The following is a 15,220-nucleotide window of genomic DNA, read 5'->3' as shown; positions in this document are numbered from 1 at the left end:
TATTGAAATTATATAGATGAAGATTATCATACTAGTGAGTTTGTAATTTGAAAGGTAGTCCATCTAGCAGGTCATATGAATTTATCCATTCATATGAGAGGTTTGAGTTCCTGTGAGTTGTGTAAAGAGATAACATAATGAAGACACTAAACATGTATATATCTCTCAATCAAACTTAACGCATGCGTCTATCGGAAGTAAATCATTTGATTGTTGATTAATATGATGTTATGTGAATTATGAGACATGAGATGATTACATATGTTTATCTGATGTAAAATTATACACGTTTATCTTATGATGTATATATCTAAAAATGTATATAAAAAAATATTATTTTATAATACCATATCATAAACATTTAAATTATATATATATAATAGTATGGTATAATATTTAGATAAAGTAATTAGGAATATTAATATTACACTGTGACTTAGTTAAAAAAATGATTTGATAAAATCTATAAAAATTTTAAAAAGTGTTATAAGCGATAAATTAAATAAGAAAATACGTAATTAAAGAAATTTAGTTAATTGTCATCAATAGAAGTTGGTCAAACAATTATTAACCTTAACCATGAGCTTGATTATTTGAATTATAATAGAAGTGTTGACATATTTATAATTAATACCAGTCATACAATTAATTTTCAAAACATAATTAATTAGTTGATATTACTATTATTATAAAAGACTTATGTATAGAAAAATGTCAAAACATTATTTCACTTGTAATAGATCAAAGTTACTTTCTCAAAGAAAATTTACGTAAGAACATTTTTTAAAACTTCGAATGATTGGACACGTAATTTTCTATAAATAATATATATTCATTTCATCGTTGGTCCAATTATTGTTACTTGGTGATTTGGTTAAACTCATAGTTTGAAAACATATAGTTTATTATTACTTCAAGCAAAAAAAAAACTAAAATTAAACAAATCATTAATATCCTACCAAATTCATACATGATGTGAACACTATACCACTTATTTATCCAAAATGTAAAATAAAACTTTCATTATTATTAGTAAAATATCAATTATTACCCAATAATATTTTCAAATTTACCTACTAAATTTTAAAAAAATCCTGAACAATTGTTTCTAGAAATATTACTAACATATTTTTCTTGTAAATATTTGAAAGTATTTTTTTTTATAAGAGGTAAGTAATTACACTTAAGTATAATAATTATGAATAGTTTTTTCCAAAAAAAAAATATGACATAGTTATGAAGTAACACTTGCAAAATTATAACATTTCCATGCTGATTAATTTAGACATTGAACACAAGTATATAAAATTAGTAAGTTGAATCTTTCATAATTTCTCTAATGATAGCATCTTTTGAAAAAAGAACAAATAAATAAATAAGGTGCATGAATATATTATTTAAATCATCCACTATGATATCATTGGAAATAAATAATGCATTTACTTTAACAATGGAATAGAATGTGAATATAAATTTGAAAAAAAAATATTGAGTTGATTCCACGCAGAGAAGGAATATGCTAATTGATGGCTTCAAATACCAATAATTTAGGGTTTATAATATTTATACACATTCTTCTTTCCTTCTCCACCACGTCTTCTCTCACTTTCTTAGCTCTCTTATCTTCTTTAAATCTTCTTTAAATATACCAAATATTGTTATAAAAAAATATATCTTACATCTATTAAATATTTAAAATAATCAGTGTTAAGGATACGACATATTAATTTTTGTGTGTGTTGTATCATATAAAATATACAATTTAATTATAATATATTATCACAATTTCTTAGAAAAATAAATATTTTTTAAAATAAAAAATACGAATCTTGTTTAAGAGTACAAGTCTTAAATATTTACGTCACATTTAATTGAAAGATAATTATAAAACTCAAATTTCAAACTTATAATTTTAGTATTAAGTATACAATAAAAGCTTAAGTCTTCAACTTATAATTATAGTATATCTTAACATTAATTAATTTATAAAAATATATATTATAAGAATAAAAAACTTTATGTCAACTTAATTTTTATATTTTATTTTCTAAAATTAATTTCATAAAAAATCATATTTTTGTTACTGTGCTTTTTTAGTATGAGACAAACGAATATATTTTACTAGCCACTTGTATTTCACTTATCTTAATTTTTAATAATTTATATTATATGTAACTTTTGTTTGTATTTTAATATAGTGTTGAAAATCATCCCAGCATTTTTTTTTTTCAAGTGGCGGTGTCACTTGGTCAATTATTAATGTTCATTTTTTTTTTGTGAGTTTCTTTTTTTTTTCTAATTTTTCTTTCCTTTTGCTTTCTTGATATGGTACATAGTAATTGCCGTTTCATAGAGGTATATTGTACTCTACATTAATAAATAAAATAATTAAATCATGAATAAATTCTTATTAGAGTTGTGAAAAAAATAGTAGTAGTATTCACATTTATTTATTAAAAGTATGAGAGTACTTAATTATGTTTATTAGTTTTGATTATAATAATAATATTTTTTTTTCATATACAAGTTGACCTACACAAGTCTTCCTTTAGGTTTTTTTTGTTCGTCATTAGTCTCGATCTTTAGTTTCACACTTCAGTATCAAAAAGGTACTCGTGATGACACTCTAGCATCAAATTTAGTATTTAGAAGAGAATGTGTGAAATGTATACAAGATTATTCTCAAAGAGATTAATATATTTCTATCTCATGGTGTTTATCTATTTATACTACCTCTATTGAGCTTTTACTTATACATACACATTAAGAGAGATCCAAATAAGCCTAAACATCCTTTCAATAATGGTTAAAAAGTTTAGATTTGTTTAACATTGTTAATCATTTTATTAAACCATAATCCTAAACATAAGATATTTTAGTGGTATCTTGATCGAAATATTGAGATATAATGTGATATTTTCAATATTTTTTTATCGTCATTTCAAGTATTTCAGTCACCATATATTTTTTATTTTCATAAAGTTTGACATATTTAACATTTGTTGAATAAATATTGTAAGTTTTTTTTTCATAAAAGTTCTCATGTTATGCATCACTATGAAACTTGACATCTCAATTAGGCTAACACATCAAGTAACAACAATCAATTGTCACCACATGAAAAAAATATTATTAAAAGAAAAAAAAATTGGAGATACTAAACCAAAATTCATATATTAACAAAACAATATATATATAATTTATACCTATTAATAAAGAACTTTAAAAAAAAAACTAAATGGAAACTTATTATATAAAAAAATATTAACATTTACAAGTGTTTAATTTAAACTCTTAATTTTAGATTATATTTAGACAAAACGTATTATATATATATATATATATATATATATATATATTTCATAATTAAAATAATAATTTAGTAAAAATATGGAATGATTAATATAAAATAATTTATGAAAAAAACTAACTTTTATTTATGAAAAACTGTGGAAACATACTTCTAAACTTAAATCTATTTTTAATTAAATACTCTTGCACTAGAATCCTTTTCTAGCAAATTGTAACTTATTTTTCAATTATTTATTTATTTATTCCAAACAATTTTGTTATTTGTGCACGTTTTGCTTGTGACCAACATATTTTTATTTATATGTGGCCCACATTTAAACTGTGCCGCCACGTTGAAATGACCTAGCTTAACTCTTCATTAAAGAGATTATCAATGCTAATTGTGAAATTAATTTCAATTAGTTACTGTTATAATTGTCAACTGTTTATTTCAAAATTTTAGTTTTAAGTTTCATCAGTTAAGAAGCTGTGTTTATTAAAACAACTTAATTAAATATTCATTAAATGTTTTTTAATAAATATGGTTTTTTAGATACAAAATAAAGAAACTAATAACAAACATTATTAATTAAATTTATGTTTTCAAACATGAATTGAATTGAAGTAGTGATCCATTGTCGTGAAGAAAAAAATATAATCAGAATATAGAATATTTTTTAATGAATATGCTGATGTTGGTTTGATCATTAATTAAGTACAAACATATAAATTTATTTAAATATAATAAGCGTTGCTTAACATTTAAAGCAAATAATTAGATTGAGGTCAAAGCAGGTAAGAAAACTAATTTTAATCAGTTTTATAATTTTTTATTACTTTTCATTTATTTTTTATTCAATTATAACACCCGTATTCTTAACCATATTAATTTCTCAGAGTGTGTTTTTTAAGAGTATAATATTTCATTTTCAAAAAGCAAACTCCTAATATATTTGAATAAAAATTAACTAGTTATCTTTTAGTTCTCATATTAATATATTAATGGGCAAAATTATTTTTCAAATTTTAAAAAAATTAATATTATTCTATTCTTCTTAAAAGGTTTGAAAAAATATCAGGTCTAGGATTATTTATATTTTTCGTGAAAGGAATATGTGTGCTGATAAGTTTGTTAATTTATGATTTATTCATAGAAAATCATTTCATTGGTATAATATGCGTGTCAGCGTAACTTAAATGTTAAGTTGCATAGTGATATTTAACATGAAAATATTTTTATATTTAAAAAAAGGTTCAATTTGATTTCAAATTTTCTTAAAAAATTTAATATAATCTTAAATTTTTTGAATTGATCCTAGCTTTTTAAAAACAATTTAATATAGTATTTTTTTTTCAAACGATTTAATCTAACAAAAAACACATATTATTTAATATGTATTAAGATTCATTGAGGTAAATATATGGATGATAAAGTGCATCAGACCTAACAAAGTGATTAACTCCTAACTCGCTAAGAAGTGGTGTAGTCTAGTCTACTCTTCTTTATTATTTTTTTTTACTTTTAAAGAGAAATTTCATGTTTTTTTAATTAAAATTGATGATGATCAATATTTTATATAAAACTTTATTTACATTAATCTTCTTATACATAATTTGATTCATTGAAATATTGTTGGTGTTTACTTTATATTATTAGATATTAAACATTTTTTATTAAAATATTAAAGTTTGATTAAATTTTATTGCTCTTCCTTACATTTTTACTGTCGAAAAAATCAATGAATATAATTAAATAAATAGATAAAAAATCACAAAATAAAAAAATATAGAAAATTAAATAAAAAGTGATAGCAAGCCACTAGCTCATCCCATAATGGAATGGATTACCATTTTCAACTTGTACAGACAAGTCAGTTCATCCTGTTCTTTTTTTTACGGGTAATGGTCGGACTAACCCATTTTATCAGTTCTAGATAACTTTGTTTTATCAGAAATCAATTTTTTAAATTTTAAAAAGTTTAATGTTTCACAATTTTTTTTAAAATTTTCAATTTAATCCCAAATTGAGAAAGTTAATGTGATCTCACCTTTAAAAAAAAATATAATAATTTTAAACATTTTTAAAACAATTTAATACGGTAACAAAATCACTTCACTTGACATAAATATATTTGATCGAGAACAATATTATAGAAAAACCTTCTTAAAATATATTGCAATTTATCATATAATATTTATTTTTTTGTAATTGCTCCGATGAGCACTAAACTTAATTTTTCTGGAAGAGTAAACCTGGACTCTCGACTTTCACTGGTAATTAAGGAGGCACTTGCAATTGTATTGTATTTGGATTAAAAAGTGGAAAATAAACAAAGTAAAACAAATGTGATTTTAGATTAATGGAAATAAAAAATAAGGTATAATCTTTTTATTTGAATAAACAAAAAGGAGATTTTTTTTTTGTTTATTTAGATGTGTAAGAGATTTAATGAAAATAAGAAAATGTATTATATTAAATACATTTTAATCAAAAATAAATAAATTTAACTTAAAAATTAAATCTTTTTATGATACTCTTTTTTTCTTCTTAATAGAAGATATCTATTATTTTGATGCTGCAAATGTAGTTAGTTCAAAATGAAAATGAATGAATAAAAATATCACGTTTTCTTCTTTTACTTGTTTTTTTTAGGGAAAATCAATTGTATCCTCCCCTTCAATTATTTTTCTTAAACAAACACTGACAATTCAGTATTTTTATTTTAACTCAATTTTCTTCTTTGAATTTTGTTATTAACGACGGAAAACAATTTCTTAGTTAAAAACTGAAAAGAAATATATTTTAGTTTTACTTCTAAGTTAATAAATTTAGTTCTCATACTTTCAAACATTTGTGAATTGATTTAATTCTATGTAAGAGTTTTTCAAAGGTAAATAGTTCTACATCATATTTTATAGTTTGAATAAAAAACTTTGACAATTTTTTTTTAAAGTATTAAAAACATATTTTCTTTTAAGAAAACACACACACTTTGCAATACACAAAATCAGGTCCTGAATTGCAGATTCATGACTCTTCCTTTTATATACCTAGGAATGATAAATCATAGAAAGAAATACTGGTAGATAGAATGATAAATTGGCTATCTAAATGGAAGGGTAAATATTTTTTTTGGAATCATATTGACAAATTTTGTTATATCTGCAATACCAATCTTTTTCTTGTCTATTTTCATAATGACAATATCAATATGAAAGCAAATTGTTAAAATACAAAGATATTTCTTATGGGAAGTTCAAAAAGAAGAAAAATTGTATGGGTAAGTAGATAAACAATTTATAACAATAAAGAAGAAGGGACTAGAAATTAAAGATTTTAGAAGAAGATTTAATACAACTTTAGTTGCAAAATGGATTTCGACATTAGAGTATGAGGGTATGGGATTATGGTCGTAGTATGAAATTTGGAAAAATTTAGTTGATGGTTGAACAAGTAAACATGAATATCTATGGTGAAAAGACTTAAAAAAAAATCAATGATCCACACTATGGGCAAAACTTATTTATGTCTAACATCAAATGGAAAATTGGAAATGAGTCTAAGATTTTGTTTTGGGAAGATGTATGGGTAAGGATGCATAGTTGAAGGAAAAATATATTCACTAACTCAAATAAAAAAATTATTACATAGGACAAATGGGTTCATGGGGGTGTGGATAAATGGTTGTGGAACCTAGATTGGAAATTACCTTATTTTGAATTAAAGAAATATATGCTGGAATAATTATTGATATGTTAGATGGAATTCATATTCTTATGGATAAATATACTCATTTAGAGAGAGAGAATATGAAGAAAATAAGGATTTTGTCAAATTACGTAACACTAAGGCTTTACCTTTAGCCACAATGTTCTGCTCGCAGAAGAAACATTCAAACTCAAACACTAAATTGTATCACATGTGATAAAGGAGTTGAATATAGAAACCATAATTTTTCGATTGTTCTCAAGTTGTTAAAATATGAAATAATATTGCATGAATTTTCTGCATTTAAATATATTTTTAGAGTTTTAATCATATATTCGTTGGAAAATAATTTGTTATGAGATATCAACCTTTAATAAAAAAAAATATTTTTATGTGTAAATTATATATTTCTAATATAATATAATGAAACCACGTTAATATAGTTAAATGTTTAGTATAATTTTCTTTATAATCATATCTCTCACACTTTTTGTGGTAAATCTTCTATATAATTTTGTTTACCAATGTGTCTTCCAAACACATGTGGACAAAACCACAATTTTGTAGTTAATTTTTTCATGTATTTTTTTTACAAGTGCACTTCCCATACTCTTATTAGTGCAACCACATCTCTTTGAACAAACTTTCTTACTAGTACTTATTTCACACTCATTTAAATGTCATCTTACATTTGTGGTCAAACATATACATTTTTCTACAAACATATCTCAAATACTCTTTAAGAATGCATTGGATAAACCTCTTATGCCATTTTATATATTAACATCATAAAAAAATCTAAACCTATCACTTAAAAAAAAATTATTGAATAAAAACTAATTTTAGAGACTACAAAAATTATTCGTTTTTAAATTAGTTTTTATTATTTATAAATAGTTTCTAAATTGATATCTAATTAGCTAACAGATTTTAACTACCAATTATTTATATTCTAAATTTAATCACTATACCAACTAATTATTTATTTTTTTGTCTATAAAATTAATTTTTATTTAATGATTTTATTGTATTGTATGACTCAACCCTACTTACCATTGGTTTGACTCACAAACCACACACAAGATAAAAGAGAAAATATTTACTTAATTATATAAATAAATAAAAACTTTAATCCTTTAATTCATTATGAAAAGTTTAAAATTTGAGATTGATTGGTAAAATTAATAAAACCAGAAAGACTTAAAAAGTTTACTAGGATTGAAGAGTGACTCTGGTGTCTCTAAGTGATCATGCAGACCCTTTAGATAACCTAACAAGTTAACTATCATGCAACACCACTTTCATAACCAAATTTTTAGAAAAAATAAATAAATTTATTACTATATTAATTAAATTAGGTATTATATTAAAAAAATATTAATATATAAAATATTTTTTAAATTGATATTCAAATTAGTTATTAAAATTTTAATTATAAATTCGTTTCAATTATTCATTTAGAATTTAGAATTTAAAATATTAATAGATAAAACTTTGATAAGTAATGATTAGATACAAATTTAAAAATTAAATTTTAAATTTTTATTAGTAATAGAAATTAATATATATACTAATTTTTAATTTTCTTCTAGTGTATTTTATAATAATAAAAAATATAATTATTAATATAAAAAGATGTTATAAAATTTATGTTAAAACTATAAAATTATATTTAATAATTTTATAATATTATAACTATACAATAAGAACAGTAGTAATTTTGATTATAATAACTATTATTTATGTACAATTTATTTTGTAAAACTATAATGATATAAATAAAAGTACACGAAAAGAATAATAGAATAAGAGTATGTGGTGGGTTGGAATGGCCTATTAATAAACGTGGCCACATCTCTCAACGTAACTATCGACAGCTGGCAATAGCTGGCATTATGACGTGGCACTACGTAGACATCTCATCTTAGACCACGTGATGTTAGCCTCTCTAACAATCAACACCACGTGTCTTCTCTTTCGCTCCTATTTCCCACTCGCCACAAGCGCGTGGGTCCCACTTTCTTAATTTGTAGCACCTGTTCTTATCTTTCAAATAAGAAATTCATTAAAAAAGAAGAAGTTAAATACCACATTGGGTCCTCTTTCTAATTATAGTATATGCTATTTATTTCCCATTTTTTAATCTTATATTTATAAGCCAAATAAAATGAACCAAAAAAAGGGGAAAAAAAGCATTTTGGGGGTTTACTTAATTATCATTAAAAACAAATATTTTATATGTTATCTTTTAACTCTTCTATGTGCATAAAATAAATACTTTTACATCTAAATATATAACACGTGTGTTCTCAGATAAATAATCATTTTAAGCTATGAAAAACGCGTTTTACATGTAATGCTTCTGTGCCAGACATGTTACGTCATTGTAAAAATTATTATGAATATAACAGTTGCAGTGCCTATCAAAGTTTACTTTGAGAAAATGACTTTAGTACTAATTATTTAGGACTAGTAATTTTTCTATATAGTATGAGATTTCCAATTACGTGGTACGATAAATTCAACATAAATACTCGCTAAATTTAAAATATTCTGATACTATATTAAGAAATGAATTTTAAGTTTAACTTAATTTCATAAAATCGATTTATGAGATGAGGTTTGTACCCATTTATATATTATGAAAGACACTAATCTCTAGTCGATGTGAGATTTCCAACAAATTCAAATAAAAAATTATCTTTGAAAATAATTTTAAATCTAATTTAATTTTAAAGTATGATTTTTTAACTATGTATATTATAATTTAATATATTTTTGAACATAAAATTTCTTACACTATCTCTTCACTGTAAAATTGAACATGTAAGACATTAGAATGAAGGAGACTATCTATTTAAAAAAAATTAAATTAATTTCTGAAATGGGATTTACATTCTATACTTATATATTAAAATTTCTTTTTTATTGAATACCTTTATACTTGTGTGTTCTAAATTTATTTTTGTTTGTGTGATATATATTTTACATTTTTTTATTGATACAAATATTTATGAGTAATTTGATAATAGATAGATATGATATATAAATAGTTGTTAAAATAGACTTTAAATAATTCTAGTATTATAATTAATAAAAAATAAAGTTTATATTTAACATAATTTTATACATTTTTTTTTTAAAATATGTGTGGCCAATGTTTGTGAAAAAAGTTTATTTGGATGAGGTATTGATGTTTTTGTTTATAGTTATCTTGGTGTGAGCATTTAGAAAAGTAAAGAAAGGTTTATTCTTTGAGACTCTGCATGAGATAGGTTCACGTTGCTCTCAATAGTATTTGGCATCTTCAACTTTCAGGGGACTTTTTCCATGTTTGACATGACCTAAATTCAACACAGACATTGAAGCACAGAGAGTAATGAAGACAGAGAAAGAAGCAATAATTGAGAAGGTGGAAAGAGAAATGCAAACAAGGGCGAAACATGTCAAAACAAAGCTTTTCATTGATTCTTTTGATATAATAATAATTGAGGAGTAGAGTAGTGGATGATGTATTGTTCTTGAATTTGGGATGAGAGTGAAGAGTACTATTATGAATTCAATTATTACAAGTTAGTGCTATTCAATACAAACAAAAAAGGATTCAATTCTTCAACCTCATCATTCATCCATCACCACATACATACTTTTCAACTACCATTCATCAAACCCTACCGTTTAGGGTAAATTGAGATCCATCAAAAATTATAAATGAGTACTTCACATCGAGGTATTTTCGATATTTTATTCCGGTTTTATTCTTAAGAGACGTCTCGATGAATTGGAATAAGAAATATATAAATTATTCTTAACACTACCAATTTCTGAACGATGTGAAACTATATTGATCGAAATACTAACAAATGAAAGTTTGTTAATGTAAACACATTCTAAATACAATATTAAAAAATAAAATTTAAATCTAATTTAATTTTATAAAACTGTAAAACTAAATTTTAAACCTAACTTAATCTTAACAGATTGTTTTATTTATAATATTTCATTTTCTTTCTAATACTCCTAATTTATCTCAATTATAGTTGAAGAAGATTCTATACTCATTTATGGCTGAGTGTATCAATCTTTTTTCCATCAAATTTAAGAGCAGTGATTACATGAAGATGGCCCCTTCCATGTATATGTGGTCCTAGTTATTATATCTATGATTGAAAATGAAAAAAAAAAACTATTTTGAGGATACGTGTATATATATATATAGAGATGGGGAAAGGGAGTTGTGTAATGTGCTCCACGTTGCTTTTACTCATCCCATTGTGGGGTGTTTCTTGTGATGCTAATTCATTCTCTTGTTATGTTCTTGTGATGCTTATAAGTTATAAACACAACCCTTTTTAGGAAAAAATATTATTTCTTTTGATGATTTGATGAATAAAAATAAAATAATGAATTTGATCTTGCATCATGTTCTAGCTAGTATATGTTTTTGGTGATTTGGTGTTTATGTTTTGAAAATTCATGTAAGGTTTCCTATATATGATAATGATCATGTCACTTTTATAAAATAAAAAACTCCGATTATATTACAAGAAAATTATTAAATAATAATCAAATTTAGATAGATAAAAAATAATTAGTTATTATATTAACTAAATTAAATGTTAATTTAAAGACTAAAAAATTATTAACATCTAATGTGTTTCTATTATTAATAAAATATTATAAAATAATTTTTAAATTGATATTTAAATTAACTACTAAAGTTTTAGCTACTAATAGTTTAGATTATAAATTAATTTTTAAACTACTACTAGAGACTAATTTAGAACATAAGTAATTAGTAGCTAAAATCTTGATAGTTAATAATTAGATATGAATTTAGAAACTATTTTATAATTTTATATTAATAATAAAAACTATTTTAGATACTAATGATTTTTTTAGTTTATAAAATGGTATTTAATTTGATGAATATTAGTAACTAATTATTTTGATTTCTAAAATTAGTTTTTATTTAATTATTTTTTTAGTATTATTATTTGTTAATGGCACATTAATTTACATCAAACACAAATATACTACCTTTATATTATTTGGTGAAATATACTTAGTCCCTTTTCAAAGTTTGATTTAGTACTTCTATTTTTTTTTAATTCATTTTTTCGTTTCTTTAATTTTAAAATACATCATTTTTTTTCCTTTAAGTATTATTCGAATTATTTTTAATATTTACAAAACGTCAACTATTTTTTTGTTTGTTTTTATTAAACAAAAAATATTTTTTCACAGTAATTATACTTAAAAATTAGAATTAGAATTAATAAATATAGAACTAATATACTTAAAAATTATTTTTCACAATAATTACACTTAAAGATTATTTTTTTTTCATGATAACTATAATTAAAAAATAAATTTTCACAATAAAATATTTTTATTCATACTCAAATTTAATATTTAATAATAATTTTATACTCTTGCAAAATTAAAAAGTTAATTAAAAGACCTTTTTAAAAAAGTTTGAGGATAACTTATTAATTTAAAAATATAATAACCAAAACTAAATTTGTCTAGACATACATACATACATTAAAATTGTATTTTTTTTTTCCTTTCTAGAATATAACATGGACAAAATTGGTTAACACCAAGTTAATGGGTGAAATTGTGAAAGTTAAAGAGGGAAAAAAACTCTAGACGGCAGCGTTTTGGAGCTGAGGAAGGAACGTGAAGAAAAACCCTTGATATACTGGTGAAGCAGCGAAAGAAGAAAACTCGCAAGAATTTGTTGCTACTTCTGAAGTCTATTGTGCGGTGGTGAGTGAATTTGCATTCACGAGATTTGATTATTATTTGATTTAAGGGATGCATCTATGGAATTGAACTCTTTGTTGAAATTTGTTAATAATATTCGATTGCTCAGTGAAAATTAGTTTCAAATGCCGAATTTTCCCAATTCCTTGCTGCTAGTTGTATGGATTGTTCAATTGTGTTGTCAAGTTTTGAAATTTTAACTATGCAGTGTAGTGCGCGAGTTGGGTTTAAACATTGATCCAATGTAGTGCAGTTCATTCTACTGCACACTGGTGAAACTATTTGTTCTTGCTGTTTATTTTGTAAAGGCCCGGGTTTGCAAAATTGCTGCTAATTTTCCCTCATTTCCTTGTTCACACTTGCACTCACTGCAGATTGCGATTTATCTGTATGTAGTTTTTGTTTCACTAATTGGCAAATCAAAAGACATCTTTCATGTTTCATTTATTGCTCCTCTCATCCACGTCATATTTCTCAGAAGCCTTTGTGTGTACCCCTTTTTAGGTTCACATGGCTTTGCGAGGGGTTTGGCAACTTCAGAAGCTGATTGTCAGTTATTGTAACTGGGGTGGAAGTAGCAGAGGTATAAGGTACAAGTACAATTTTATTATATCTTCAATTCTATGTATCTTATGCTCAAGTTCATATTTATGTTATTACTGGATTTCTGCCTGTAGTTGTAACATTGCAGTTAATCTCTGTTGTAATTTTTGTGTGTTTTGAAGGGATTGAGTGGAGTGGAATAGTTCATAAATGATATGTGATTTTTTGTTACTAGATGGATATAAGAAATTCCATCTGAAATTTGTTGACAACTGAAATTTGTTGCAGGCTTGCATAATTTACATCTAAATGTCTGATAATAATAACAAGGTTCAAATCAGGCTTGTGTTCTTTGAAATAGATGTCATATCTTATTTGGTTATGTTTTGCCAACTGCAGGCTTAATCTTCGTTCTTTGATTTTTTTCTTCCCAGTAAAATTTAAGTATTTGCATTCCTTGCTTTCATTCTGTTTGTTTGAGTCTAAAACCCTCCATGTTAACTTAATAACTGAACTTTATATTTAGCATCAACATTCTATGTTGAGAGGGAGAATTTTATGAATTGCGACTGAAATCATGTTCTTTCTTGTTTGGTGCTTTTACAAATATCTTAGTCTTACTATTTTTTTTGTTTTGCCGTACTGGCTGTGACTGCTAACTTCATGCCAATAATAGCCTTTTAACAATTAAATTAGAAAAAAGTTCAGAATCTACTCTACTTCTTGTAACCATATTTCTCCCTCTTATCTCCTTTGCCCTATTACTGAAATCTTATTGGAACTAGAATGATACGAATACGTATAATTTTCATGTTTTCTTACTGCTTCGAATAGTGGATTCTTAATTTAGTTTTAAATATTTGAATAGGGCATTTATGGAGTCTCAGTTGCCAATGCTTAAGGAGAAGAATCCTCAGTTAGAGGTGGTCACTGAGCTCATCCGTGGCCAGCATCCTCATCTGAAGGGTTTTTACAGTAAGTTTGTTGTGCTCACCTGTAACTGTGTAACTAATTTCTTTTCCTTAGTTTAATTGACGATTCTCTTATGCAATGTTGATCGGGATATTGAATATTGGGGCTGCGTAAAGGCAGTAAGAAAATTATGCTCAATTTTGCAAAGATGAAATTGTTACACTGGATGAGTGGATACACTAGACAAGATGGAATAAAACATGTATTGGAGAAAAAAGTTGGAGTAGCACCTATTGAGGAAAAGATGTTATAGTCTTGCCTTCTGCAGTTTGGCATATGGGAAATAAGGAAATTGGATTAGATGGAAGGCAGTTCAATAGTTAGAGATAGAGGGAATCCACCAAAAAACTATAGGGCAACATTTAGAAGAATTTAGATCTAAATGGCTTATCATTTTGCTATGATTAGTAGGATCTAATGGTGCTGTTGATCCATGTAGCGTACTCCACGTAGTTGAAATATGCTTTTGTTGTGATTGATGATCCTCTTATGAAATGCAGAGAACAAAAACCAGCGAGTGATATGTGTGAAGAATATGGATCCAGAAGACATACTTTTGCATGCAACTAGGCTGAGGAATGCATTGGGCAGAAAGGTAGTGAAATTGAGGACAAGACATGTAACCAAACACCCTAGTGTGCAAGGTACGTGGACAACTTCTGTGAAATATTAAGATGGAAGAACCAGGTATATGAGAAAGTTACCCTTGGTGTTTTTCACAAGAGTTTCCTTCTCTTCCGGTGATTTAATCAGTTTGTGAACTGGTGAGAGTAAGTTCTCATCTTATCTGGCGTCATTTCCAGTCAATAGTTCATATACCTGTTTTTTTGGTTAGTTTTTGAGGCTAACGAGAGAGAGAAAACCATGATAAAGGTGATGATTATTGGTTCCCTATAAAGCTCTGCTATGTTTTAGTGGACGGAGTGTTGCAAT

At 24.8% G+C, this 15,220-nt stretch overlaps 1 protein-coding gene across 1 annotated transcript; it reads left to right on the top strand.

Moving 5' to 3' along the window:
* Positions 1-12,587: 12,587 nt before the first annotated feature.
* Positions 12,588-15,206, top strand: LOC137818658 (large ribosomal subunit protein mL43). The gene is made up of 4 exons (XM_068622206.2): positions 12,588-12,775; positions 13,277-13,362; positions 14,184-14,290; positions 14,788-15,206. The coding sequence occupies exons 2-4, from the start codon at positions 13,283-13,285 to the stop codon at positions 14,958-14,960; spliced, it is 360 nt and encodes a 119-aa protein (XP_068478307.1). The 5' UTR covers positions 12,588-12,775; positions 13,277-13,282; the 3' UTR covers positions 14,961-15,206.
* Positions 15,207-15,220: the final 14 nt, after the last annotated feature.

The sequence above is a fragment of the Phaseolus vulgaris genome, chromosome 10 (genome assembly GCF_051622355.1).
Source record: "Phaseolus vulgaris cultivar YP4 chromosome 10, ASM5162235v1, whole genome shotgun sequence".
Lineage (NCBI taxonomy): Eukaryota > Viridiplantae > Streptophyta > Magnoliopsida > Fabales > Fabaceae > Phaseolus > Phaseolus vulgaris.
Note: the sequence above shows the minus strand (reverse complement) of the source record. Positions and strands in the feature narration are given on the sequence as shown.

What these genes read in the sequence shown, in the direction of transcription:
- LOC137818658 (XM_068622206.2), top strand. Translation starts at nt 13,283, where the DNA reads ATGGCTTTGCGAGGGGTTTGGCAACTTCAGAAGCTGATTGTCAGTTAT. An exon ending in GGAAGTAGCAGAGGTATAAG is followed by an intron (nt 13,363 to 14,183) that starts GTACAAGTACAA and finishes ATATTTGAATAG; the next exon opens with GGCATTTATGGAGTCTCAGT. An exon ending in TCATCTGAAGGGTTTTTACA is followed by an intron (nt 14,291 to 14,787) that starts GTAAGTTTGTTG and finishes TATGAAATGCAG; the next exon opens with AGAACAAAAACCAGCGAGTG.